Genomic DNA, 26350 nt, shown 5'->3' with positions numbered 1-26350 from the left:
ATCTTTGCAACCATACTTTTTTGAGTTGCTGTCAAACCAGTCTCTGACATAAACTCGAGTGATGGGTGAGTTGCAGGAGGTCAGCAGAACATCGTCGCAACAGCAGCCAAGATGGTTGACTTCGAAGGAGAATTAGTTGTGAGCGTTTACCGTACAACATCGCATTGCATTGGTGGTCCCTACTTCTTTGGGATCCTGAGTCGTACTTGTCGGCAAGCACATGCTCATCTCATCTACCATCATCGCGCCCCCACGGCCCTCCCTCGAGGCGATCCCCGCTAGGCATGAGGTAGAGCACCCATGTGGTATTCCCGCCTGCGAAATCACAGGGGGAACATGGCAACGGGAACATCATCCCTTTGACGTGTAGCACTACCCCACGCCCATAATGTTCGTCTTCCTTCAACGCTATCCACTGAATTGAAAGATGTTATATCTGCTGTCGTTTGTGACTGTGAGTAATGTGAATGTGTACAGACCCCTCAAATGCAGATTGCGCTCTTCCTGCCCCATCTCATTCCGTCCTGTTTCCCTAACAAGAAACTCCGTTTACTCAGACAAACGTTATTAGCTTGATGTCTTCTCCGCGGCAATCTTGGCCTCCATCTTCCTCCGCGCCGCCAGAATCATCTCGTCTCTGCGCTTCTGCAACAACGCCTGCCTCTCATCTCGGTTCGAACTCCATCCCTTGCTGCCCCTCTCCTTCTCTGCTTCGGCCGCTGCTGCCGCTGCCGCCTGCTGCTGTGCGATCTTGTCTTGCAGCTTGTATCTCGTGATCAAGTCAGGTTGCGAAGGCTTCTCGGCGGCCTTGGAGGCTGCTGCGGTGGCGGCGCTTGCTGCCGCTGGGCTAGTTCCCGGCGGAGGAGGTGGCTGGAAGGTGACCGGGGGCTGTTGAACGTATCTCGGTCAGCACAATGCGCTTTGCCTTTGAACATGTCCATAACCAGCGAATCGCGACCTCGGTGCCACAACAGTTCTCTGCAGCAACTGCCCATGCATCGTGGCCCAGTCTACTTTTCAAAGACAATGGACACTTACCGTTTCCATGCGTCCCGCCAAGATCCTCTCGGACGTGGCCTGAATGTTGCCTCCATTCCTTTGCAGATCCCATAGAATCGTCCGTCGATCCACCTGGGGGAACATCTGCTGTATCCTCTCGACTGCAGCTTCGCGCGTGCGCAGCACCGATGCCGCGCTCTGCCGGGATGCCGATGCCGACGGTGGCGGTGATGGCGAGAAGAAGAGGAACCGTATCACAAATGCTGTGACAAGCAGTATCACTATCAGATACGGGAGCGAGATTTGCTCGTTCGCCATGATTGCGAGGAGAGGGCGTATTCGTTGTTTGCCGGACTGGCCGGAGTGCTTCGATCGAGGGGTCAGAGATGGTGCGTGCAATGATACCCCGGTGATTACGTTCCTCGGTTGGCAAAGATGCTGTTCGCTCGCCTCACGTGGGTTTCGTTGATGAAGTCAGAGGCGGGGGGGTCCGAATCGCCGCTGGGCGTGATAAGTATGCGATCGGGACAGGTACGTTGTTCGCGGTAGTTAGGTAAGTTACCTAGCTGGCAGCTTTTATGGAGATGAGCTCATCAGCCTTGCTCAGGGAGCAGGGGGCTAGGAGCTTAGGAGGTATGTGGCGCGAAGAAGCCGGAGGTTTCCGCACAGGGAAGGAGCGCACGGGGCACTTAACTTTCAGCGTCCCGGTCCTGCCTGCAAGCGATGCTACCACCCACAGAGCCGCCTGAGTAACCGCTTCAACATGGGCAACAACAAATCTGTCTTGCTTCGACAGGCACTCAAAGGAACATTCTACGGTTGGAACTGAGAGAGTGCTTCGCAGATTCGGCAGCGTCTTTTATTTCCCTTCGTTGACGGCCGCCGTAATTCCCAATGATCAGTGAATCATACACACAAAGCATGAAGGCCTATCGCCCTCTGCCCCTGCTTCAGTCCGGAAGCCTGTAAAACGATGCCATATCCACATGACTCAACGCCTGTTCGGTAAACTACCCAGGTATCAAGCCGTTTTGAGCCTCATCAAGTTGATGAGGAAGCCAGTAAAACAGAACACCTTATGCTGCCGGTGCCAAGTTCGTCTCCAAGTCGCCGTAGTGAAGAGTAAGCTCTCTCTGCGTCCATTTGTTAGTTTTCTGCAGGACTGTGGGGTAAACAGTGAGACGTACCCGCTCCTTACGCCAGCTAATAGTGTCCCAGATTATGTAGTAACCGCGCTCGTGGTTCGGGCCAAGGCTAGCGGGCATCATGAGCTCGTCCTTGGTCAGCCAGAAGTGCAGTTTCTTGTGCCAACGCCAGTTCCGTGTGTGCCTGCAGAGAGTTAGCAGTGGTACTGGTAAGTTGAGGAAACGGATATCCCCACAATTCCTGCGCAGCCAGGTGCTGCTTGATGTCTTGAGGACAGCTGTAGAAGATCCAAAAGAGGGTTTCCTCGTTGAACGACGGGATCTTTGTCTCGATGGGCTGCACATTCGTCACCTTGTAGCACTCAGGGAGGCGGACGTTGGGAATCGCGGGTCGGGGAGGCGTGTCATCGAACAGAGAGTAGATCTGGGTTGAGATGAGTCTGTCCAGTTAGCAGGAGGTCACATCATACATCCTCGGGTCCCTTACTCTGAAGAGTTGACGTTGAGACCGAACTCGTTGGGATCCATTCCCTGCATGAGCGCTCCGTAGCTGGGGTAGTTGGTCATCAACATGCGCAGGCCCTTCAAGCCGAACTTGTCGATAGGTGCCAGGCCAGCCAAAGGATCTTGCACCTCCAGACTTTGGCCGTCCTTCTCCTCCTTGCCCTTGCCGGTGAGTGAGTCGTTGCCGATGGCACCCAAAGGATTGCGGTTCTCGGCAGACTGAGATGAACTATCGCCAGAAGCCTCATCGCGGAAAGCGCTTCCCTTCTGTCTACTGTCATCCACAGACACTTCTTGTGATCTTGACTGGCCTGGTATGTGTGAGTATGAGAGCGATGTGAGCCATTATGATTCTTCTCACCTTGGCCGCTGGCGGCAGATGGTGAACGGTCATCTGAGGTTCTGCTGTTCGCGGAGAGAGCATTAAGCAGGCCGTTTCCTGCACCACGACTAGGAGGTATCGCAGCGGCCACGCCGCTTGCCTGGTTGCCAAAGCCCAATGAGGGCATCAGGCTGACACCGCGCTCGCCGCCAATCTCACCGTTCGCGTTACGGTTCAGCGGTGGGAAATCGTCCGCCGGGTTAGACGGCGCCTGGGTCGCCGCTCCTCCGCTGTTCTGAGTACCGAACCGGAATCCGCCTTGGCGAGCTGAAGTCGGAGTGAAGAGCTCCTCCGGAGCGTTCTGAGCAGACAACGGTGTCGACTGGTTCCGCGGTGGCACAGGGCCACTGCCCAAGTTCCGTGAAGCCGTTGACGACCACATGTTCGCTTGGCCGCTGCTGTTCATCTGGGCGTTGTTGGAAAGCGAGGGGAATTCGCTACTTCAAAAGTCAGCACCAACGCCATCCAAAAAAACGTAAAAATCCACCGATAGAAGAAAAATGAGAAAAGAAGAGGAGAGGCCATGGGAAATAAAATTACGTCTTCAAAACCTCGGCGTAGCCCTTCTTGGGGTGATCCTCAGATGAGGGCTCCTTGGACTCCATCTTGTCCCTCAGCTTTCTGCTTTTCTGAAGCAAAATGCGCTTGCGCTTGCTGACCATGATGAAAAGGAGAAGAAGGGCTACAGGGTACAAGACTGGTAGTACAATGATCCCTGGCAGAGCGGAGCAGGAGGCGAGTCTGTTGTCTGGTATGGCTGTTGCCCCCAGTGATCGTGGGTTGAGGACGAAAATGCAGGTGCGAGTGCTGGGGTGGCTCCCGGGAGTGGGAAAGGGTGCAAGAGGGAACGATAACAACAACAACAATAACAAGGACGAGAGGGAGGGTGTGCGCAAAGTTGTTCAGCTTGAAGGGGGAAGGAACGTACGAAAGGTCCAGTGGTGTTGCCGGTTGCGACCCGCTTAAGCTCTGCGCAAAACTGACATTGCCTCCAAGCTGGCGAGCTGGATTTTGCAATCCAGCACCTCCCATAGGCACTCCTCCACCAAATGCCCATCCACTGCCATTACTTCCTACAGATCCCAAGCACACCATGTTAACGTCGCGATCTCTCTTTATCCGTGTGATGTTCCAGCACGTGCTTGCGCCTGGACAAAGGCTGTCCTCCTACCTAGTTTACCATTTGGTAACCGATTTGACACTGCCCTTCCTACTTGTTGTTGTTGTTGTTGCTGCTGCTGCTGTTGCTGTTGGCCACCAAAGCCTGTCGGTATGCCTCGCAGTGATTGAGGAACTGCTCCTACTTGGGACCCCATTGTCAGCTTTGAGAACTTGGAAAGCGGCTTTGTTTTGAACGAGATTCCACTGGCTTCGGGGCTGAATGGTATGGAAAATGTATGGCAGAGGTCGCGCGTTTGTTTGCCAGTCTACGTTTTACGGCTGTTTGCCCTGGCGCAGAGCCTGATGATCCCATGTTGGACGGCGATGGCGGGGTCTCGTGGGCAGGTTGAGAGTGGCAGGGCAAGTCGCGTGCGTTATCGCAGCATCCTACGTAGGCATATGGAGGATATAGAGTCGAGGGGGACTCGTGTTGGCAGGCACGATGGAGATGGCCTTGATGGACATGCAAACGGCGGGGTACCCCCGAGGCTGAAAGGAGATGGGCGAGGATCTGGCCTACCTGGTCGATTCATGATTAGGGCTCGTGAGTTGTATGGTCGCAATCGAGAATCGCGTAGTTACGTTCGTGTTCGGGGCTGGCTCGGGGCTCAATTCGGATCGGTGATGGGTCGGATTCGCTCGAAAGATTATTTTTGTCGACGAAGCTACCAACGGATGAGGCTCTACGGGGATTGTTGGTGTACAGGCGTCGAGAGGTCGAGTGGCTCAGTCAACGCTAACGCACGGAAGACCGGTCAAAGATGGACCCGATGGCCTGTGCGCCCAGAGCCCCTCCATAACCCCTGCAGCCAGTGCGAGCAAGCGCTACACGCTCTAGAGCCTTTTTTGACATCGCTTCCTTTCCGAGTACATGGGATGATGACCTGAAGGGTCCAGACTCGGAGTCTATTGCGGGCGCAGCATCCAACATCGTTGGTTCACCCACGGCGTATCAGTATGTGACCCATGTCTGGCTACATGACCCTGGCACTCGGTGCCTGGAGACGACATCACCCGAGAGCTCTGATTGCCGGGCTGTGCTTCTCATCACCGCCAGCAGTCAGTCGTTTCCTGAAAGCGATTGTCTTTTTGTAAGCAGATGTCTCCTAGCTGCCGACCATCTGCATCACTCGTTTGCAGACTCGACCAGCATTGAGAGAGGACTCGTACCGCCTGCTGTGTACCCAAAGCTACATCCAACAAAGAAGCATTACGCCAGGGCCGTGGTTCTGGCATGGAGGCTTGCTCTTGGTTCCACCACGTCGAGGCAACGTACCTGGAAGAGTTGCTGTAGATTCGAGTGCACAATCTGTTTGCGAACCTAAAATGATGAGATCGGGCTGTTGGGACCTGGGTGACGCTCGCTGCTTTCCTGGCCAGCGAAACACTGTACATGTCGACGACGTGACGCATTAGCCTTGACATGCGCACCATTATCATGATTTCGGCTTGCAAGTTCTTCTATTTCTATGCATCCGACTTGAGAGTCTCCAAAAGACTCTTCTCAAAGTCTACGCCCTGGAGATACCTTCCAATCAGAATGATCTTGCCTTCTCCCACCGTTTCACGCGTCGGATCGGGCGAGTCAAGAATCTCAAAAATCTCCCTGACACCCTGCATGAGCTTCACGTCTCCATTCTCGAATGAAAGCCGACCCTTGGCACGGTGCACTTCGAGAACTGTTTCATCATCCCCAGGTAAGCGGCGGTCCCAGAGGATCTTTCTCAGCCACTTATCGACGTTGGCAAGTTGACTAGGTCCCAATCTAGGCACGGGTATCGAGACAGTAGAGATGGTCTGCGGCCATGTCAGTGAGGATCTTCAAACAAAGCGTGATATCCATCTCGGAGGAACGCACAGAGTCCAGGTGACTGTGCCCTTTTTGGCCCAAATCGAGCTCTGCGACCTGATCATACGCATGCAAATCCAACAAGAAGCCTTCCAAACTCGGCACTTGGCTCTTCTGCGTGACATGGATCTTTGCCAAACCGTTGATTGACTCGATTCTGGCCCGAACACGCGCCAACTCCTCTTCGGACACCAAATCAGCCTTGTTGATGACAATGACGTCGGCATGAGAAATCTGCACATGCGCTGTAGTCATCAGCGGACCGTGGCCATGGTCGTCCTCCTGGTCGTCGAGCTCGATCTTGCCGGAGGGGTCGTCGAGGCTGCTAAGGATATTTTTGGCGTCGACAAGCGTGACGATGCCGTCGAGGTAGATGGTGCTGCCCAACCCATCATCGACCCAGAAGAGGGGCACTAGGTTACCAGGGTCCGCAAGACCTGTAGTTTCGAGGAGGATGTAATCAAACGCGCCCTTCTTTTCCATGAGGGATTCAATCGCATTGACACCAGTATCCCTTCAAAGGTTAGTATGTCTGATAGGCACGTGTCTCAATGGGAACAGTTACTTGACGGAACAGCATATGCATCCGTTGCCAACTTCAAGCCACTCTTCAACCTGCTCATCGCCCTTGTTGACAGTGAGAGACTTCTCGATATCGAGTGCTTGGTTAGGTTTAGCATCATTTCAATACACTTAGTTGGTTTGACTGACAGTCTCCAAACTCTGCGAAACATTAGATTCCAAACCCAACAGGCAAAGTCATGAGACAAACCGTTCATAATCACAGCAATTTTCTTTCCATGCTGAGCAGTCAGGATATAATTCAACAATGTCGTCTTTCCGGCACCCAGATATCCCGTTACGATGGTGATGGGAACTTTGATCTGTTTGTCAGACGGTGGTAGATCGTCATCGACGACAGTTCCCGCCTCGACCAGATCAGGCGGGGCATCGTCGTCGAAATCCATGGTGCAGAATGGAGGGGAACCCTGTGACTGTGCTCGGACCAGTAGTCTTTCTGTAAGTGCAAATCTGAGTTATGACGGTCTAGGTTTGTTTCTCGGAACCCAGGTTGAGAAAACTTGAGTCCGCAGTTTTGTGCAAAGCACGTCTATGATCGTCGTTGAAAAGGCGTGTTTTACGTACAAGACGTGAAGCAGGCGACTGAGATGAGGTATTGCAGCTTTGGCTACACCAAGGTACGTACCGCTGCCAATTGCGAATTTGACGTCGGCTGGCCCCACTCGACAGTCTAAGGTAATATTGGCCACCCCGGGGGAAAAGAGGACAGATCCTGACTAAGCCTTGTAGGGGCTCTGTCCGACCTGAACTGGGCGGGAAGCTCTGGCCCCCAAATTGAGGTACCTTCTCTATCCAATGTGCCCACGGCGTGTGTGTGTGTGTGGCTGTCTGTGTGACTTGGAGAGCTCCAGCCGCCCGTCTCGGGTCGACTTTTCGCACGATACCATCACCACCGATCAAAACACACCACACTCCCACCATCTTCCCGCGAAAGTCTTCCCGACACGAATTCGTCTTCCTCCCTCTCGCTCGCAAGCATCGCCTCTCGTATACCTTGCTCTCGCAACATGTCAATGGCGCCGAGCTCGCCCCGGCTGCCCAGCCCACCGCCGCCCGCAGAGATCCAGATCGGCCCCAAATCCCCCTCTATGGGCGCGCAGTCAAATCGCCAGGCTTCCCCGATGGAGCAGTCACTGATCGACGCCAACTCAAGGCGCCGCATACATCCGGGCACCAAGGCAGCCGATATGGCAGCTGGGCCGCCGCTGGTCCCCCTTAATGAGGTTTGTACTTGCCGGCCGAGGTCGTGATAAGACCAGACCCCCCTAAGCGCCTACGCTGCGTGCGCCTTCCGTCCTCATACTAACAAATCATCGTGGATATGTAGCTCGACTCGGCATTCCAGCTCCAAGAGCACCTCGCAGCCCTCCATTACTACCACACGAACAGCAACAGCACCCCGATAAACCGCACGACCGCAATCCAGCTCGCGACCCCCCCGCCCGGGATCGACCGCACCCTCTGGCTGTACGAGCTGTGCCGGTTCCTCATTTCGCAATGCAACACCCTCATCGTCGGGTTTCTGTTCGACTCCCCGCCCTGTAGCGCCGCCACCTGTCCCGAGATGCGTGCTTCCGAGTGGCAGTTCCTTTGCGCCGTCCACGAGCAGCCTAAGAGCTGCTGTGCCATTGACTACTGCTGCCACACGCTCGACTGGGCTGCCAACATCGTCACCGACCCAAAGATCTTCCCCTCGCGCTTCGTCGTGCTGTCAGATGTGCACAACAAGGGCGTCGCCGTCAAGAACCTCGTCAACGTCTTCCGAAGACTGCACCGCATCTTCGCCCACGCCTGGTTCCAGCATCGCGCCGTGTTCTGGACCATTGAGGGCCAGACGGGGCTGTACGTCTTCTTCAAGACTGTCTGCGACATGTACGAGCTCCTCCCCGCCGAGAACTACAAGCTGCCGCCCGAGGCCGAGGGCCTGGAGACTGCCACGGCCGTGCCGGATGGCAATGGCACCGACAAGAAGCAGCTGCCCATGTCAATCGTCAAGCCTCCCCAGCGCGAAGGCCTTGCTCCGGGCGAGGATCCCGACAATTTCCAGCCCGTGGGCCGGACCGCTACGAGACGCCACGTCAGGGCTAGTCCCTCGGTTGGCAGTGCGGTCACGACCGTTGTGGAGGCCGACGAAGAGGACAACAACGACGTGGCGAGCAAGATGCGCGACATGCACATCTCCGCGCCGGAGACTGTCGAGGAGGAGCCCGAGGTTGCAGACGTGCCTGTCATAGTGGAGAAGGAGATAATGGAGGACGTCCCGTCTCCTGAGGAGAAGGAACAAGCACCGGTGGTGCAAGAGGTCAAGAGGGAGGCGGAGCCTGAAAAAACGGATGAGTCACTGGATGATGCGGACCAGACCGTTGTGATGGCGGACGAGGAAGAGGCCGGCGAATCGCCAGCAAACGACGAGGCCGACGAGGTTTCTGAGACGACAGAAGCAGAGAAGGCGGAGCCCGTGACGGAGGAAACAGATGATGGAGCTAGCAAGGAAGAAAAGACAGACGATACCAGGGGAGACGACGCGGCTGATAAGGACGTCAGCACGCATGACTTTGCCCAGGAACCCACCAAGGCGACTACAGACGCAGCGGACGACAGCAGCAAAGACGAGGCATCAGAGAAAGACGAGGCCAAACAAGAGGCCGAGACGAAGGAGAAGAATGATTCGTGATGTTAATTGGTGTCTTAACTATTGGAAGTGGGCGCACGGTAAAAACGCCATCCATGTTTTCCTCCTGGTTGAGCCACGCAGCAGTTGCTCCCCCTAGAGGCGGGGGCATACTCTTGTTATGAATTGAGGACGATGATGTATAGTACTTTTTGTCTTTTATAATAGTGTGATGGGTGACAACCAATCACAGTGTATCAATATAACAAGACCATGTCTATGTCTAGCGGGACTGTTTTTGTTTTTCGCTCATGGACTGAAGGTGAAAAAAGATGTTCAAGAAAAAGGCGGGAAGTGTGCCGAAGATAAGGGGGTCAAGTTATGTATGATACAGTGAGCCTCCTCATGAAGAACGGAACAAAACGCCAGATTGCGTGGCCCGCAACGCAAGACATGGCCTAGATGCAAGAAGGGGGAAACGGGTAAGGTTGGGTTTATGGGCAACATGGATATGGTGAATAAATCGAATGGCTAGACAATGCTCTTGGCCTTCTTGGGCCAGATCTGGACAGGACCGAATCACTGTCTTCATCCGCTGTGCGTAAACGAGGCTCGAGGAAAGTTTTGATGCAAATAATGTCTGAGTCCGACATCAGGCCGCTGCCGGATTTTGACCGCCTTGGGCTGACGGATCGTCATACATCTGCATTTTGGCGAAAATGTGTCGCACTTCCCGTAGGTTTTCCGCCTGAGTCGATATCGCGTTAGCATTGCGCTCATCCGCGAAGGTGCGAACACTCTGGAGGATGGGCGTGAATCCGTCGTCGTCAGGCAGCCACCAGCGCACGCAGGACGGCTCCTGGAACAGCTCGGCCATCTTGGATCGCAGAGTGATCGGGTGGATATATCTGTTGTTCATTGTCAGCGGCCATAGAGACTGCACAGTTAGTCAAGGGTGGCAACTTACCCCATGGTCTCCAACAACGCGAATTTGCGTCTGATCCACATGTGATGCTTGGGATCATGCGGCAGAAATAAGGCCGAGAGAGCAACGCATGCCTGGATTGTGATGAGGCTGCCCTTCGGTTTTGAGGGCCAGCTTTCGACAGCTTCGAAGATCTGGCAGATCGCGTACGCGTGGCCCATCAGTTCTTGATATAGCTCCATCCGTTTTGTCGTTGGCGATTGGCATTTGTGCATCATCGTCGTAGAGTTCCACTCGCCGGTGAGCATCGTTGTGGCGAAAGCTGGGAAGTTGTATAGGATGCCCGGCGCAAAGGGGTCCACAATGTCCTCCTCCGTCAGCGGCCGCGCATGGCTGAAGTCCGTCACGAAGTTGGCCGGGTCGGTCATCTCGTGGTCCCAGCCGTCTTTCCAGTCGTGAAGCGCTTTTTGAATCCGTTCGTGCTCCAGGGCGAAATCTTCCGGTGATATTTGCCCCCTGCTCCCTCGCGCAAACAAAGTTGACATATCCCTGGAGATAACCCTGAGCCTGCCAGACTCTGCTTCCAATTTCCAATGCATGCTGTCTTCGTCCACAGCAGCCTGTTTATCGCAGTACTCGACGTTTGTCGTGAACCACTGCCTCGGCAGCATCGTCGGAAACCCGCCCATGAGGGCGATGAAGATGTCGAATCGGCCGTACCAAGACACGATCATGCGGCCAACTGGACTATGATTGGCGGTTTCGGGAGAAAATAGGTGTACCAGCATCTCATACGCAGCCTTCTGGTGACCCATCAGATTGATCCAGTCGCCCAAGTACTCCTATTTGACCTATTGTTAGCTAACTCCTGGATCCCAATGTCCTTGACACTCCATACCTCGATCGTCGCCAGTTGGAGCACGGTAAGAAGAGTCGTCACGTCGTGCTTTTCTCTTCTCTTGAGAGAGTTGAGCAATAAGATGACACTCTTGTTGTAATACTTCAAAAAGTCCTCCATCTTTCCGTCAGGGTCCTGGATTGTGCGGTGGTAAGCGGCGAACCCAACGACCGCGTAAAGCAGAGCTTCGTTTCGCAACGCATAGTTTAGAAGATGTGTACGAAACACCTCTTGTGCGTCGGCCAGCATGCAATAATGATAGTGGGTGATATTTTCGCAAAAGTACTCGAGGTGTTGTCGAATGTCGAGGGGAAGATGAGACCAATCGACGTGGCCGCTCACAGAAAGCACTCCCAGATCTGGCATCGCGTATGTAGTCGTAGCTTGACTGCTCGAGGTCCCCACCGATGCCGAGGGCGAGGCACTCTTGGTTCCTTCATGCGAGGGTGTTTCGGAGCTTCCACGGGTTCCTCCAGAGCGCTGAAGGCTGAATGAAGAAGCTGTGCTGCTTCTGCTGGGGCCTGCGAAGTGTTTATGCGGAGATTCTTCGTCACCCTCGTCTTCGTCAATAATCGTGTCAAGACCGGCGGGTTCTGTGTCCTCCTCTCCATCCTCTGGATCGTTGGAAGAGTCGGGACTGGCTTGCTGTGTGGCATTGCCTTCTTTCGAAGTTGCCGTCTGTGCTGCCGAGCCTTTGGTTGCTGGAGGTTCTGGGTATATACACTCACGGCTGCCCTTGCGACATCCTGCGATCATGTTAGTTATTTCGGGTTGTCTATTTCGTTCCGGGCTTACACACTGTCGCATATCGGCCGACTCTCGTCGCACTGTCATGGTCATTAGCACAACAAGCGCAGTGCGCAGGACTCACGAGCCTACCTTAACTCTTCTACTTCTGCACATGTAGCAGCCTGACCTTGTGCGGCGGTGCTTGACATGGTCAATACCGGGGGCCGACTTTCTTCGATTGCGGGAGGATTTGGGGGCGCTGAGCCCGACGGGGTCGGGAAAGCCAGTGAAGTATCCAAGGTTGGGATAAGGTCCCGGCATTGCGCCGCCCATCATGGGCATCTGGCCGCCGGGGAATTGAGGAGAATGGGTATCCTGTGGACTCATGTTCTGGCTGGCTGCCACTCCGGACATGGAGGTGAGAAAGTGGTGGTAATAGTCCCCCATGGTCGCGGTTGTAGGTGATTGGTGTCTAGATTTCGAGTGGGAGACAAGGGGACGGGAACGTAGTGTGGAGCGTGTGCCAACGTTTCCCGCAAAGTTGGCACGCTCTGTCCACACAAGCGCAAATGACGGAGCTGTATCCCTTTGGGACCGCCGGTGGCAACACGGGATGACGGTGCGAATTGCGCTGGAAAATACTAGGTTAAGCGGATTCTGCCGAGCGAGCCAAGTTGCGGGTCTCTTAAAGTTGTCAGGGAAAATAGTCGTGGGGTCGATGGTGCCCGATCCTCTGAGAGGCTGATCTGTCTAGATAGAGGGGTGAAGGAGCTTGGACGAGCGATTCAGACCTATGGTTTCCTATGACAGACTGTTGGTCCCTGTACCAAGGCATGGGCACTGCTTCGACGAGGTGATGGCTAGTAGCCGGCGAAAGCTTACTTGTTGAGCAGCGCCACAGACGAGATACCGACCGTTGGCTGAGCTTTTCGTAAAAGGAGACTCCCTAGGTGTGTGAGGGACCGCGCGAGAGATGTTGGAGAGGGACTTGTTTTTGGAGAACTCGAGCTGTGCCACACAGGAGGGGGGGTCCAGGTCGTCCAGAGCCACAGGACCTTCTGTCCACAACTCGTACAACAGTTGGTAAAGGCCGTGGTGGGGCTCCTGGGTGACCAGAATGTAACTAGGAGAGTTGAGGAGGGCGGGTATCACAACCTGCGCTTTGGTGATCTGCTTGCGGGATTGGCGTTATGCCTGGGGCTCCTTGTAGGTGCTACGCTAGGAAGGGAAGTCAATGCCTAGAGGGAGATGGCGAGATGGTTGTGTCTAGGCTTCGTGCCCAAGACAATCCCGGTAAAATTCGAAAGTCCTTGCCAGCTGGTGAGTAGAGGAGAACCGGCTGTGGTTGGCCAGAGTCTACAAGCCAAGGGACCTAGGCGGCTGTAATTGGCGTTGACAATGATCTCCAACGTGTGAGTGGCATGTACTTTTGCCTCGCTGCGAGGGGAGACCAAGAATGGGAAAGACGAGTGAACATGCGTAGATATGCCGCGGTTCCACTCACTTGGGTTGGACAAGGGGCGAAGATCGAGAGACAGGGTCGAGGATGAGGACGTTCCGCCAGATGAGCAAGGTCAGATCCGAACCTTGAGTGCCGGTGTAGTCATAGATGATAGAGCGAGACGTAAGTGGCCGAGCATGTGGGTATATCGGCCACGTCCCGGCAAGACACGGCGTGGAATGCGTATGGACACAAGAAATGCTCCTGGATGGCGGTGGTGGTGGGAGAGGGAAGCTAGCGTTGGAACGGTTGTTGACAGGATAGGCAGTGGGCAGGTCTGCTTCGACGGTTCAGGATGCCGGAGATATGATATGTCGGCAGGAGATTAGCAATCCTTTGCAATATGGGGCAGAAGAATGGCCCAGGATGGAGAGCTGTCGTCCTGAAAAGTGATGAAAGAGGCTGGCGCGGGGTGAAGGGGTTTTTGGCGCAGTTACCCTTGCGAGCTCAAGGTTCTGGTGGTTCCCTAGCCTCGGGAGGAGCGGTTTGAAAAGATGACCCTAGGTCGATTAAGGTTCCGGGATGGCGCGTGAGTGCTGGGGCGGCTGAGGCGTGGCAGGCACTGCGAGGAGGAGGAGAAGTAGGTCGATTCAAGGCGTTGATACGGAGTCACCACCCGTGTCGACTGAGGAATGTGGCAACGGCTGGCCGTTCTGGGACCCGGCGGCTTAAGTTCTTGGCCCAAGCTGGGTCTGGTATCTGAACGGCCGTCTGCTCTGCTCAAACGCTTAGCATCCAGAGAACAGCACGGATCGTCGGACCTGGCTGATGAGGTGACGATACTTGTTGACGGGTTCTACTCACCCACAAGGTCGAAGCCACGAATTCCGTCCAGAGGTGCGTGCGTGTGACACTGGAGCAGAACTGGACGTCAAAATCTGAAAGAAGAGGCACAGATAAGCCCTGGCAAATAATGAGACAAGGGTCCTTCGCCCAAAGTGATGTAACGAGCGGCGAGCCAAAGCAAGCGCCCAGGCTGGTGGGGTTGAAGCTGGACTGGACTGGACTGGGCTTGCTGGGGTTGGGGTTGGCAAAGTAGGACGCCCGAATTCGAGACCCTGTCAGCTCCTCTTGCTGGGAGTTTGATCAACACCGGCCTAGCTCGAAATGATGTGTGGAGGTTCCTGTCGTTGATCTGGTGTCTTGTACCTGATCTCGGATTGCGCGACTGAAGGGCCGTGACAGCTGGGCGCAGTCGACCCGGCGTGGATGGAAGGCGGCGTTGTCACTAGCAAGTTAGTCCAACTTAACTCGCGCATACATGGCCGCCAGACCCATTGTTTGAAACCCGCGTTCCCAGGCCCGTCCGCTCCAATTTACATATGCTTGAATAAATGACAACTGTCGTCTGGCAGTTTGAAGTGTGTAGGCGCGTTCTTCCATGCGACTCTAGCGCGGATTCGGTCGAGTCTGGGCGTCCAGTCGCAACTCGTTGAGCCTATAAGCTCAGCTTGAAAGGTCACTCTTAAACAATGTGGGACTGATCCTGTCTAAGACGGCGGAGATTGACGACTCTGTCGACCACCATCCGCACCGTGAGGAGGGATAGTATAGGGTGAAGTGTGCCGGAGAGAGAAGAGATGAGAGTGAGAGGTACAATCTACATGTGCTTCGTCTTTCACAGACGTCCTCCTGAAGCAAGAGACTGACGGCGCACCAGTATTTGCGGCGAGGAGGAGAGCTCATGGTGAGGTGGTAGGTCTATTCAAGGTAAAGGGGACCAGACCAGCCTGGGCAGCAGCCAGGCACTCACTCGCAGAGGTTTCCCGTGTACCTACCCAGGCTGTCGGGGCATGGAGCCACCGACATGGAAGAGGACGAGGAGGCCAAGACCCCTCACCAGCCCACACCATAGGGACACCCTCATTGGCACCCACACCCAGCTTCTGGGGCTATTCTGGCACAGCTGGGGCAGCGCTGAGGGGGCGTGAGGAAGGTGTGGTTAGAACGGCAGCACAGACATCGTCGGGAGGTGTGGCCCGGTGGAACACAGAGGGGAGAAGCAGCAGCAACAGCATAATCTAGCTTTCTTGGCCCTGGGAACCTGATGCCGCTAGCGCCCATGCTTAAAGGCGGCGGTCCTTGGGATGGGACGAGAAATGAGGTGAAGCTGCCGCCGCCGCCAGAGCTTGGTGACATGTTCCGCATTGGTGGGGAAGTTGGAACGGCAGTCCGCGGGATCGATGTTCGACGGGCGGGCGTTGACAGCAACAGACTGGGAGCGGTGCGATGCGGCAGTAGTGTGAAAGGTAGGTCACCGTTGGGCGGGACGCAAGTATTAACACGGGACCTTCAGTTAAGCCCCAAGCTCAGAGCTGCGAGGAACAGACAAGGTGCTACGACGTCGGAGCTAAGGTCCAACACCTTGCTGCTGAGGCCTGAGGGATGGATGGCAAGGTCAGGTAGTGTAAGTTTCTCCGCCGTGTTGGTTCTCGGTGCCTGGTTGTTGACTGACCCCCGTGCTGCCCCCAGCCTGCCAACCCGCCATCCAGCCAGCTTTCTTTTTCACCCTCCCTTCCACCGCAGAAGGTTGTTCGCTGGCAAGAATTTTCTTTTGAGACAGCGTTAGGGAAGGTGGCGACCGTCTCTGCATGTCAGATTGGACAGGTGGGCATGTCGAGCAGAGGCTGCGGGCTAAAGGCGGGATAAAAAGGATGGATGGCAAAGCCGGTGTGTGTGCGCTATGCAGCAGGAGTCGACGATCCAGGCTGACATTCGTCCCAGAACAATTCAGGATGAGGGGCAGGGGAGACCTGGACAGCGGTTCGGGCCAATCGATGCCTCGATTGCGGACTAGGGCGGGCCACTGATCAACAGTCCCAGCATCCAAGCACAGGAACATCGTCCCATGGATGCGGTGCAGCGTGTATGTACACTACTTGGTAGGTAGTGAGTAGACCAACTTCCGTGGTGTACCATCCGTGTCTTGTTGTACTAGAGGCATCATGGAGTGGCCCGCTCCGAATGCTCTGCTGAGATGCGTGTCTGATGTTGCGCACATGAGCGACGATCGACAGGCGCATCTGAAGTGGTGGGCGTGGGCATCTGCCCAAGTACTGCGTATGCTCTCGTTGAAGTCGATGCCCAGACATGTGTGTGTGTGTTGATACTGCGCAGTCCAGGAAGCTATTGCATCCGTGGGTACCCGGATCCGCAGCCAGAGTGTTTTTTTGAGCGCTTGTCTGGACTCGTCCGTCGGTGTTCATGCCGGGATCAGCAAGGCACATTGGTGTTGTTCGACGGCGTCCTGACAGGGACAGAAATGCCAGGGCTTGACAGGGCTCCAGGGTGCGATCCGGAATAGAAATCGAGCATGCAGTGGCAAGCAAGCCTTGCAGCCAATGGTGATGTGCGCGGAGGACGACAGTACCTAGCGCGGGCAGTACGCCAGATGGTTGTAGATGGGACGAAAGGCGGAAAAAGGACGAGCGCCATTACGTAGATAGCGTAGTGCGGTTCGTCGTCACTGGGGGGCGAGGACTGGAGGACGTCGTTGGAGTCAGGAGGCGTTCACAAAGACAGGTACCGTTGCGCAGTAAATGGAAGTACCGATTCAAGCAAGAGGTTGTGCGCATGCGTGTTATGTGTGATGTGTGTGATATGATGTGTCGTAGGATTGCCGTGTGCCGTGTGCCGCGCTCCGTCCTGCCCTTCCTCTTCGGGGCGGAGGCGTGGGTTCTTCCTGGATCGTCCCTGAAGAGGCTGATGAATGGGCATCGGCCGTCGATTTCCAGCGATGATCGGCTCTGATGAATCGTGGAAATCACGTGGAGAATGTGTTCATGTATGATGGGCGGGTTCCAGTTTGGGTTCCATTCTTGTTCCACCGCATCGATTGTCAAAGGATGTCGGACGGGACAAACTGTAAGAGGTTGATGAGACAGAAAAAAACATAAAAATACAAGCCGTGTTATGTAATTGCCGTGGGCAGATGGAGCCTGGAACCTGGAGGTCCTTCCTCCATGATCCAATGGGTCTCGAAACAGCAGGAGTCAATGGCCGGGCCGGGTCCACCTTCCTTGGTTTTAGTGCATTCATACCCATACATAGTACCTCTCTACCCGTACCAGACCAGGTAGGTAGGTATGGACGCAGTAGGTAAGGTAGGCAGGCACCTTGTCCCGACCCACTAGGTGCCTTCCCTGCGCCTGGGGGCCGGCCATTGGGGGGCCATTGGAGCCTTCGGTCTCGAGGGGCCTTTTTGATTTTAATTCTTTTTTACTGCACAGGGCAGCTGGGGCTGTTGTCGTCGTCTCCATCGCGATGCAGCAGAGAGCGGCACCTGCCTTCCCTCTAGTGGCTATTTGGGAAGGCGCCTACCAGAACTCAGGCCATTACAAGGTATCTCACCAAGGATCTTCTGCCGCAGGGTACTTTACTCCAGGCGTGAACAGTTTGGGGACAAGGCATTGGATAGGCGCCATGTACGAGATTAGGCAAGATCTGAGCATGCAGGAGACCAGGTACGTGTTTCTTCCGCGGATGGGGGCCTCTGAAGTGTCTGTCAGTCGTGAGCATTACCTTACTGCATAGTACCTAGGTAGTCTGCCGGCCACGAATGGTAGTTGCGTATCCATAAGAATACTCTCTTCAAGTTTTACTTGAGCATATACTGCCTCCCCTCTCCAGGGTTCTATGGATAAGGGACAAGGCACAATGCAATGAGACGCATTCAGCGTTTGGCGTGGGGCAAAGTCAACTGCCTTGGCCTTGGTTTCTCACGTCCGTCTACAAGCCAACTTAGTCAAGGAAGTGGTCAGACACGAGACAGAAATCTAAGGAGTTTGAATCATTTGACTTCCAATAGAGTCAATTAAACCCGTCAGTAGAAACATTAACCCCCGGCAGTTAATCTTGAAGGTCTAACATATAGGCCTTTAAATATCTCGTTGAGCAAGTCATGAACATTCCTTGCCCAATGCCAACAGAATAGAAGTTGTCTCCAACACGCACAAACCTAAGACTGGAAGTGGCAGGCATGATTCCTGCGCCAGCCCTGCGCAGCTCCGCACCGCACCGCACCGCAGAGCACAGCTCGGCGCCGGACCATCTCCGCTCTCACCTGCCTCCAGCTCTGTTGAGAAGGCGAGAGGGACACCGAGGCTCGCCAGGATCAGCCGCCGTCCTGAGATGGGGCTAGTTGCTTTGCGATTCTTTGGTAAGATACGAGAACCAGGGAAGTTGCTTGCTGTCACGCCCACTTCTCCCCTCCTTTTGGTCCCTCTCCCGTCCATTGCAACCCCTTCTTGGAGGCTTTGCCATCTCCAGCATTCGGCATGGCCCGGGATGCGCTGTCTTGCGGGCTGCGGTACCAATTTAACCTCCAATGACCCGATCCAATGGTTTTCAGCGGCTCAGGCCGATCGAGTTGTTGTTGGTGTTGCCATCCAGTTTCCCCCCTGCTGGCTGCGTTTGCTTTCGTGCTATGCCGTATGTACTTCTTTGCCTGCTGCACTTGCACTTGCACATGCAGTGTAAGCTGTTTGCTGTGTGGCTGCATGGCTTTTGCGCTCTTTGCATTCTTCCGCCCTAGGCATGCGGGTAGCAATGCGGGTAGCAGCTGCCTCAGTCGCCCTCCACCTGCCATGGCCGCAATAGTCGCTCTCAGCTCTGCTGCAATGCCATGCCATGCCATGCCATGCAATGCAGTGCGCTGCGATGCGCTGCATTCCCATCACAAAAACAAAATCTTTCTCTCAACAACCCTCGTCATAATCCCCTACACATATATCTCCAGATGGCACACTACGACATGTTCCGCGGCTTCCCATCGAAGGCATCGTAGGCAGTTGGGGCAGGCCAAATGGTGCAACAAGTCACCTACCAACTGGCATAGTATGGGCTTGCTTGGTGCTCCCTCTCCAACCCAACCCCCGTCCTGCAGCTGCCATGGAACATCGGGACATCAGCCTTATTGCACTACATGCCCAGTACAGCTAGAACAGCCCGATACTTTTACGGGACAAGCAAGACTATGCAACTCGAACCTCGTGCCAGATTGCCATGCTCCTCGACGAAAGCACAGCTGGAGGCAGCCGCTCCCTGCCTTGCCTTGTCTCAACTCAGCAAGGATGGCCTTTTCAAACACGGCACCTTCATCCCTTTCCCCCTGCCCTCTCTCGTTCTCGCAGAAGGTTGTCCTCAGCTGAACTGAACTGAACTGAACTGGGTCTTTAAACTTTCCGGCGCCCTGCACCATCCGCAACGACTGTGCGTCAACAATCCGATTATCCAGATGGGGGCATGCCACTGCTGCAACTGCAACGTCTCGTTCCTCCCTGTTCGCTGTGGCCCTTGAACTCAAAACCATCTCCCCCCTCCTTCAATCAACCTAGCCCCCCTGCATCCTCCCGGCCTTCACCAGCGGCCCGGCTTCTAGAACGGAAATCTACCTGACGTTGCTTTTTCCCAGGTGGCAACAAGGCCTTAACTTAACTTGACCGGTCAGTTGGGGCGCACCCTCGTACGGATACCCTCAGCATCCTCGTTCTCGTACCCCCATCATCTCCTCCGGCACCGCATCGGCGCGTCCCACTGTGGTGCTACAAACAAGAATAATCGCTGCCTACCTAGCATACCTATACTTCACCAGCATACGCGCCGGATACCTACTGACAACGAGTCACGATGCTACTGACCTGGCCGTTGTGGACGCCGCGGAACCGCCATTATCCATGTTGTTTGCTTCAATATCAGCAACGGCACTCTATATCGGAATCCGGCCCATCAATAGCGAGTCGTTCCAGAGTGGACGTCCATGGGACAATCTTCGGAAAAAGAAATAACGGAAACCGTTGGATGGATGTTTGATGGAAACTGCCAACGACCTGACCCCAAGTCACCATCGTCTCACCAGAGGCAGGGAGAAGAAACCAGAGAACCTTGACCATCACCTGCCGCGCTCTGCCTGAATTTCTGTTCCGCCGTCGACATCAGTTTGTCGATACCGTGTAATCGATTCCCAAGACATCCGGGATTCACAGCGTCATGGACTCTCTTCTGCCGGCGGAAGGTTGCAGATTTCCGTAGCAAAGGGACGCTCCGAGACAGGGGGACATGTGGCAGGCTCGAGCTCCGAAGCCTTTCGCATCTCTTCCTTCTTTGCTTTTTTCCACGACCCCACCATGGAGGAGGTCATTGCTCCTTGACTTGTCGGGATCATGGGTTATGCGCCTGGACTGCAGATTCATCCATGGCAACTTCTGCTGACCGCCACACCCGGATTTCAATCAGAAAAAAGGATCGACTTGTTCAAATCGGACTTGCATCGAAGTGGTCAAAACCGCCTGGCACCAAGGAGTCGATACCCACGCCAACATGGCGTCATGTTGCCGCCCAATTCGCGGCTGGACCTGCCGCAGGCTGGTTTCTTCCCAGCGGATCACCACTCCATGTCCAGTACGGGATGCATCCATCCGTGGAAAAGGGGATGCGCCCTGCATACACCCGGGCAAGTTTCTTTGAAAAAAAGTCACCAAAGTCTCGAACCAGCGCCGTCAAAATCACGGTTGCCGCGGCCCCCAAATATCCACTTGAGCCCCAAAGTTGCTCTGATTCGGTCATATTTATGAAAAAACTTACAGGGTATTTTTGTTGCGCGCGATTCGGATGACTGCCCCAAAAAAATAATGTCTTAGCAAGGGGCTGTTGCATCCACATCGGGAGTATATCCTTGGTTCAAGCTGTTCAACAAAGACGGAATTCAACCAAATGAAGTCTTCCTACGGCCTGGCAGTCCGCAGCTCTGAAGCTTCCAAGTCTTCGCCTTCGGTCCAGCAGGACCACGAACAGCCGACCGGCCTGGTTCATTCGGGTCAGCGCGTTACACAGTCTCGGCCTTTCGGTGACGGCCACGGGTCGAACGCCTTGCCGTTCGACGCGGTCGGCAAAAATGCCTTTGCTCTCTGAGAAAGCTAACGCTAATCGGATGAACTGCCTCTGAGAGGTTGGTGGTACCACGAGGCGCCGAGGCATTCGAGTTTGGTGGCAGAGCAGTATCATTTCGCAAATTAAAACAATAATGCGGCTTGATATAGCTCTCCCGGCTCAACATCTCCTGGCAAACAGGCAAAGCGCCGATGGCAGGCGGCTATTGCTACCTTGCTCATAATACGGCAACCCCAAAGACGGAAGCTGATCGATGGGCCATGTTATCGGAACCACAGGCAATCCCGGACCGAAGCGGGTTGACGAGGAGAACATAGGAAGCTTAACAAGTCATTTCTGAGTTGCAATCTACAAAGATTCACAGGCAACAGCGCTCAATTACCGTGCGTCAGGGGGAAAAGTAACCTGCACAAATCCTCTGTTTAATTCAGGTGGGATGGGGGTGTCGGGCCCAACTGCACTGCCAGCTCACCGTCACTTTGCTCCAGACTAACCCTTGAAGCACTCCCATAAAGACGGCCTCAGCCAGACAACCGCAGGAGGTCATTAATATGAATTGTATGCAGCCACTCTTCAGACTGCGGTCGTAGTGCGTCAGGGGATCTAGTGCAGCGGTCGTGAGAAGGCCCAGCATTCTTGGCGATTTTTGCAGCGTCTGCGTAGCCAGGGCTCAGAAGGCGCCCAGAGATGGACTTCGCCCGTGGCCCTCCATCCCTACCGCCGCGGGGTGTCATCAACTGCCTCCAAGCACTCAGCCAGGACAGTTGTCCTGGAGCCGGTCTAGCTAGGTGCTAGACCCTACCGTTGTGGCTGGTACTAATCCAACGTTGGCGATTGCCCCGGACGCTCGACCATGATGGATCAACCGACTCGTCGGCAAGCTTCAGACATCCAGGACTAATTCAACCGTTTGTAGAATCTCGACACGTTTTGATAACTTGGGAACCGGATCGCGATCAACCTCGGCGTCAAGATCACATTTCTAGCGCTTAGGCCTCTATCAACCAGTGAATACCTTTCGGTAACTTTGACAATTTAGACGAAATCAGGCTAGGGGCTTTGGGACTACGAGCACATGGACTCGATTCTTCAAGTTCAAATTCAACATCTTACGTGTGCCCTAGACCGTGGTTCACTATGCACTGCGAGCTCCTTTACCGGCAGAGCAATTGGGTTGACCAGGTTGATGCGCAAAGGCCTCTTGCAACAAATTCATCTGTTCCGCATTCAGGGGTTCCGGACAAGGGGTTTCGCGTTACCAGCATAGTCGTCATGTTCGTTCGAGACAACCCTCGGTCAGATGCAGTATCTGACCAGTCACACAGCTCAAGACCACTGGCACCTTTGGTGTGTAACGCCTCATCTTCTCCTTTCCCAAGAAGGATGATCAAATTTCCAGATATGCCATGTCATGCAAATTGTCGTTCATTTCCATTACAGAGAAGCTCCGGCGGGGAGATCCTAGGAAGACACCTGCCCTGGCCTGGAGCTCTTTGTCCCCACGCATGCGACAACTCTAAGCACAAGCCCAGGTCAAAATACTAGTGAGAGCATTTTCGACTCTATGCTCGTTGTCGTCATCTCATACTGGGCGGGGAGGTAATCAGGACAAGAAATGTCCCAATGTGCGTGCTGGGCTACCGGGCATGAAGTGCAATCCTGTCATACGTTCGCAGGGTCGGAATAGCCCCTCTATACTGACGATATTCCCATCAAGTTGCACGTATAATACCGTTGATTAGCTTACACTTGAGCTCTACGCCCACGGACCGCCGTCGTCTATGAAAAGGAGGAAGGTAGTGATAAACATAGCACAGCCGCGCTCAGTGATCGTCACCTCAGTCGGAGGTAGCAGTACCACTTCAGGCAAATATCAATAGGTATTATCGGCTCGTTCTGTTCCGAGTGGGTGAGTATTTCTGTGCCAACGTACGGGTTCTACGGGGTGCTGGCTACCCTGAATATGGAAGCCGCATGTGGGAGTTGAACCGGCCCGACGAGTCCATTCCGCTCTCCCGACGAGCGTCGCTCAACTCCCGCGGAACTTGAACTGGTGTCTCGTGGGTAGCTGCACATTATTCAGAAATGAAGCGTCCAAACTATCGCTCGAATCGCGCAAGAATACCACTTTGATGCGACACTATATGCGAACATCCAATCGCAACGGTCGTCGACGACATCATGTTGTCTCTATGTCGTTTCAATGCCACCATTGGGTTGTCGTTCGGGGAATATACGGCAGAACCCTTTTCGATACGACCTGGGAACAGATTACGTTCGCAAGCTGACTACGACAATGCGATCAGACATATTGCACAACAGTCGATATGGACCACAGCTCCCACCGGCGTGACGGTGCGCGGAGGAGACAACGGGCGCAGCGCGTTGGTGCTGGAACTGTTCCATGTAGACGCTCACACGATAGGTTGCAGTCACGTCTTCGTCGTACAACGTCGGCTGCGGCATCTCAGCTCGAAGGCGGTTGATACGATCGGTACTTGAGTCCTCCTCGTTGACAGAAACGGCCATCTGATCAAAGCCGGGCTCCGGCTCGAGCTAAGAGGCTAGACTCTGAGCATCGACAGCAACTGGCAGGGGTCCGATTGATGGCTTCTCGACGCAAACCCATCACATCCCGGCTTGGTGATGGATCAGCAGCACCTGGAAGAGCACTACGCAAGGGGAGGTTGGCTAGACCTGCAAGGCACGAGCCAACTGGGGCCACAGGAGAGCCGGAGATTTCGCCGCTGTAGATGTAACCGTAAATCCCTCTGTCTTACGGACGTAACAGCCGATGACGGTGACGAGTTGATGTTGTCGTAGTCGCCAAGTCCACCTCAACGGGTGGCGGTTGGCAACGTGAGCCACCTTACTGACTGCACAGGCTCGCAAGGGACACGGCCCGTGGATTGAAAGTCAGCGACAATCGTTGCGAAAAGCAGAATGGGGGCTGGGGAGTGGTTTGCTCCTTTCTCCTTGCTGGTTTCGAGTATACGATGACCAACAATGGTGCTCCGCCAGCAGCCGTTGCTCGCCAGCCCACACCCACAACCACGGTTCTGCAAATTGGTTTTGCGGGATTGAGAGCGACGGTCAAGGTTTTGTTTCAAGCACGGGCCGACGGACTGTTCCTGGCCCCAGTTGGGTCGGAAGACGATCCCCTGACTAAGGGGAAGACAGTCTGGGTCACATGTCGCGGCACGTGATCTAAACTTCAAACGCGCATGGTAGCGTAGGGGACTCTGGACCCTGAAAGGGATGGCGAGGAGGTCAAAGTTTCAGCCTCTGGGACCGGAGACGTGGTTGTTCGAGAAATGAGGTGAGATGATGCTTCACATCGTAACATGAAGAAATAAGCACCGGATCGACACTAAAAGAACCGCAGTCGGCTGTGGTTGTGAACAAGTGGTGACTTAACCATAATTAAGCTCGCATTCAACCTCTTCAACTGTCTTACAAGGGAGAGACAGCGAGCGACGTCAATCGACAGGGAGAGAGAGAGAGAGAGAGAGAGCCACCTCAAACTCTAAACAAAACATCAAAACAACCAACCTATTGCATCAACAAAAAAAGTCAACAATAATCATAATGGAGGCAGCCGCAGCAGCAGCGGGCGCCAACATCTCGGCCACGGCAGCCCTGCACCCAGTCCCAACAGGCCTGGGCTTCGGCTTCTTCTTCCTCCCCTTCGCAACCGTCGTCTGCTTCCTCATCCCCGTCCTTTACCTCTTCCCGCCGATCCCGGCAACAACCAGCGACGCCCTGCGCGCAACGCACTCCAAGATTGGCATCGCCCCGCCAAAGAGCAATCTCCGCGACCAGTTCTCCGCCCAGCACCGCGAGCCTCCGGCCGGCGGCGCCGTCGCCCGGCTGCAGGCACTCTGCGTGTACCCCATCAAGTCATGCCGCGGCATTGAGATGGCCAAGAGCAAGCTGCTCCCCACGGGCCTGGAGTTTGACCGGCTGTACACCTTTGCGCAGCTCAGGTCGGCCTTTCCCGTCGCCGTCGACGACTCGGAGGAGTCCAAGGACCGGCACAGCTGGGAGTTTGTCACGCAGAGGCAGTTCCCGCTGCTGGCGACGGTCAAGGTGGACGTCTTCGTGCCGGACCCGACGAAGCGCACCGTCTTCATGGAGAGCACCAGCGACGCCTGGATCGTCTTCCGCTTCCCCTGGCAGGACCGCGGCTTCGCGGGCTTCGTGCAGTGGGTGTCCGCCAAGATCCGCGACGGGTGGCGTGCCGTGCCCGAGAGGGAGGTCCTACTGCCTGTCGAATTCCCCACGGAGAAGGAGATCCAGGAGCGCGGGTACACGTACGAGGACGTGCGGGTGTGGAAGGAGATGGTGCCCGCTCTCAACATGGAGAAGGAGATCCCGAAGGAGCTGAGCCAGTATCTCGGTGTAAGCAACAAGCTCGCCATCTTCAGGGTCGACCCGAGCAAGCTGAGGGAGGTGTATCGGTGTGCGCCGACGAAAGAGGAGGCTGGGTTCCAGACCATTGTTGGCTTCCAGGATGCGGTGAGTGACATTTTCTGAAGAGATTGTAAGATGAACGTTGAGCGCTGACGAGTGAGACAGTACCCCATTCACTTGATGAACCTCAGTAGTCTTCAAGAGTTCGACTCTGAGGTGCCGAAGGACGAGGAGCTCACGCAGCTCGACGTAAGGAGGTTCCGCTCCAACATCATCGGTTTGTGGCCCTTGCAAGTTCACCACACAGTGTAACGTCTCTAATCGAAGCCTCAGTCGCCGGTGCGCCCGCCTACGATGAAGAGTCGTGGAAACACATCACCTTCACCCAGGGCACCTCAAAGATCACCGCCCCAGCAAAGTTCCAAGTCTCCTGCCGAACGGTCCGGTAAGTCCCGTCTCTCACTCTCTCACATCTAACGGCCGGAAGCTGACTTGAGGGAAAAGCTGCAAACTCCCCAACGTGGACCCAGCAACCGGCGTCCGTCACAAGGTCGAGCCCGACAGGTCCCTCCGCAAGCTGCGCGAGGTTGACGAGGGCGCGCCCAAGATGGGCTGCCTCGGCATGCAGCTCTGCCCGCTCTTTGACGGCACCACCGACCGTGTCGAGTTCATGCAGGCCTGGCTCGAGGTCGGTATGGACGTGAACGTGGAGCAGCGCGGGGAGCATGTGTACATCAAGCAGTGATGATGGCGTTTGTTTTGTA

General features: G+C 55.0%; 7 protein-coding genes across 7 annotated transcripts, besides 2 other annotated features; 3 read left to right on the top strand and 4 right to left on the bottom strand.

Moving 5' to 3' along the window:
- Positions 1 to 567: 567 nt before the first annotated feature.
- CUE1 (Coupling of ubiquitin conjugation to ER degradation protein 1) lies at positions 568 to 1317 on the bottom strand (the record flags this gene model as incomplete). Its single annotated transcript, XM_037320385.1, has 2 exons — positions 568 to 888; positions 1039 to 1317. 2 exons carry the CDS (start codon positions 1315 to 1317, stop codon positions 568 to 570), a joined length of 600 nt encoding a protein of 199 aa, XP_037182075.1.
- A 758-nt stretch (positions 1318 to 2075) lies between these two features.
- not2 (General negative regulator of transcription subunit 2) lies at positions 2076 to 3692 on the bottom strand (the record flags this gene model as incomplete). The annotated part of the gene is made up of 6 exons (XM_037320384.1): positions 2076 to 2132; positions 2187 to 2328; positions 2381 to 2584; positions 2632 to 2959; positions 3010 to 3467; positions 3571 to 3692. 6 exons carry the CDS (start codon positions 3690 to 3692, stop codon positions 2076 to 2078), a joined length of 1311 nt encoding a protein of 436 aa, XP_037182074.1.
- Positions 3693 to 5658: 1966 nt separating this feature from the next.
- CBWD2 (COBW domain-containing protein 2) lies at positions 5659 to 7008 on the bottom strand (the record flags this gene model as incomplete). Its single annotated transcript, XM_037320383.1, has 5 exons — positions 5659 to 5988; positions 6050 to 6554; positions 6606 to 6702; positions 6752 to 6763; positions 6813 to 7008. The coding sequence occupies 5 exons, from the start codon at positions 7006 to 7008 to the stop codon at positions 5659 to 5661; spliced, it is 1140 nt and encodes a 379-aa protein (XP_037181069.1).
- Positions 7009 to 7629: 621 nt separating this feature from the next.
- Positions 7630 to 9296, top strand: Mob4 (MOB kinase activator-like 4; the record flags this gene model as incomplete). The annotated part of the gene is made up of 2 exons (XM_037320382.1): positions 7630 to 7845; positions 7950 to 9296. The coding sequence occupies 2 exons, from the start codon at positions 7630 to 7632 to the stop codon at positions 9294 to 9296; spliced, it is 1563 nt and encodes a 520-aa protein (XP_037181070.1).
- Positions 9297 to 9885: 589 nt separating this feature from the next.
- On the bottom strand, positions 9886 to 12232 carry CGCA056_v005127 (Sterol uptake control protein 2; the record flags this gene model as incomplete). Its single annotated transcript, XM_037320381.1, has 5 exons — positions 9886 to 10141; positions 10201 to 11000; positions 11057 to 11802; positions 11856 to 11883; positions 11936 to 12232. The coding sequence occupies 5 exons, from the start codon at positions 12230 to 12232 to the stop codon at positions 9886 to 9888; spliced, it is 2127 nt and encodes a 708-aa protein (XP_037181066.1).
- A 3708-nt stretch (positions 12233 to 15940) lies between these two features.
- Positions 15941 to 15956: a sequence feature (Short protein (CGCA056_v005126, KAF5523426.1) was converted to a misc_feature.).
- A 64-nt stretch (positions 15957 to 16020) lies between these two features.
- Positions 16021 to 16025: a sequence feature (Short protein (CGCA056_v005126, KAF5523426.1) was converted to a misc_feature.).
- Positions 16026 to 17549: 1524 nt separating this feature from the next.
- Positions 17550 to 17891, top strand: CGCA056_v005125 (uncharacterized protein; the record flags this gene model as incomplete). Its single annotated transcript, XM_037320380.1, has 2 exons — positions 17550 to 17749; positions 17831 to 17891. The coding sequence occupies 2 exons, from the start codon at positions 17550 to 17552 to the stop codon at positions 17889 to 17891; spliced, it is 261 nt and encodes an 86-aa protein (XP_037181067.1).
- Positions 17892 to 24761: 6870 nt separating this feature from the next.
- Marc2 (Mitochondrial amidoxime reducing component 2) lies at positions 24762 to 26331 on the top strand (the record flags this gene model as incomplete). Its single annotated transcript, XM_037320379.1, has 4 exons — positions 24762 to 25691; positions 25752 to 25863; positions 25920 to 26031; positions 26091 to 26331. 4 exons carry the CDS (start codon positions 24762 to 24764, stop codon positions 26329 to 26331), a joined length of 1395 nt encoding a protein of 464 aa, XP_037181068.1.
- Between the last annotated feature and the right edge of the window lie 19 nt (positions 26332 to 26350).

The sequence above is a fragment of the Colletotrichum aenigma genome, assembly GCF_013390185.1.
Source record: "Colletotrichum aenigma strain Cg56 chromosome Unknown KSG_Cg56_contig03, whole genome shotgun sequence".
Taxonomy (NCBI): domain Eukaryota; kingdom Fungi; phylum Ascomycota; class Sordariomycetes; order Glomerellales; family Glomerellaceae; genus Colletotrichum; species Colletotrichum aenigma.
This window is presented reverse-complemented; position numbering and strand designations above follow the sequence as displayed.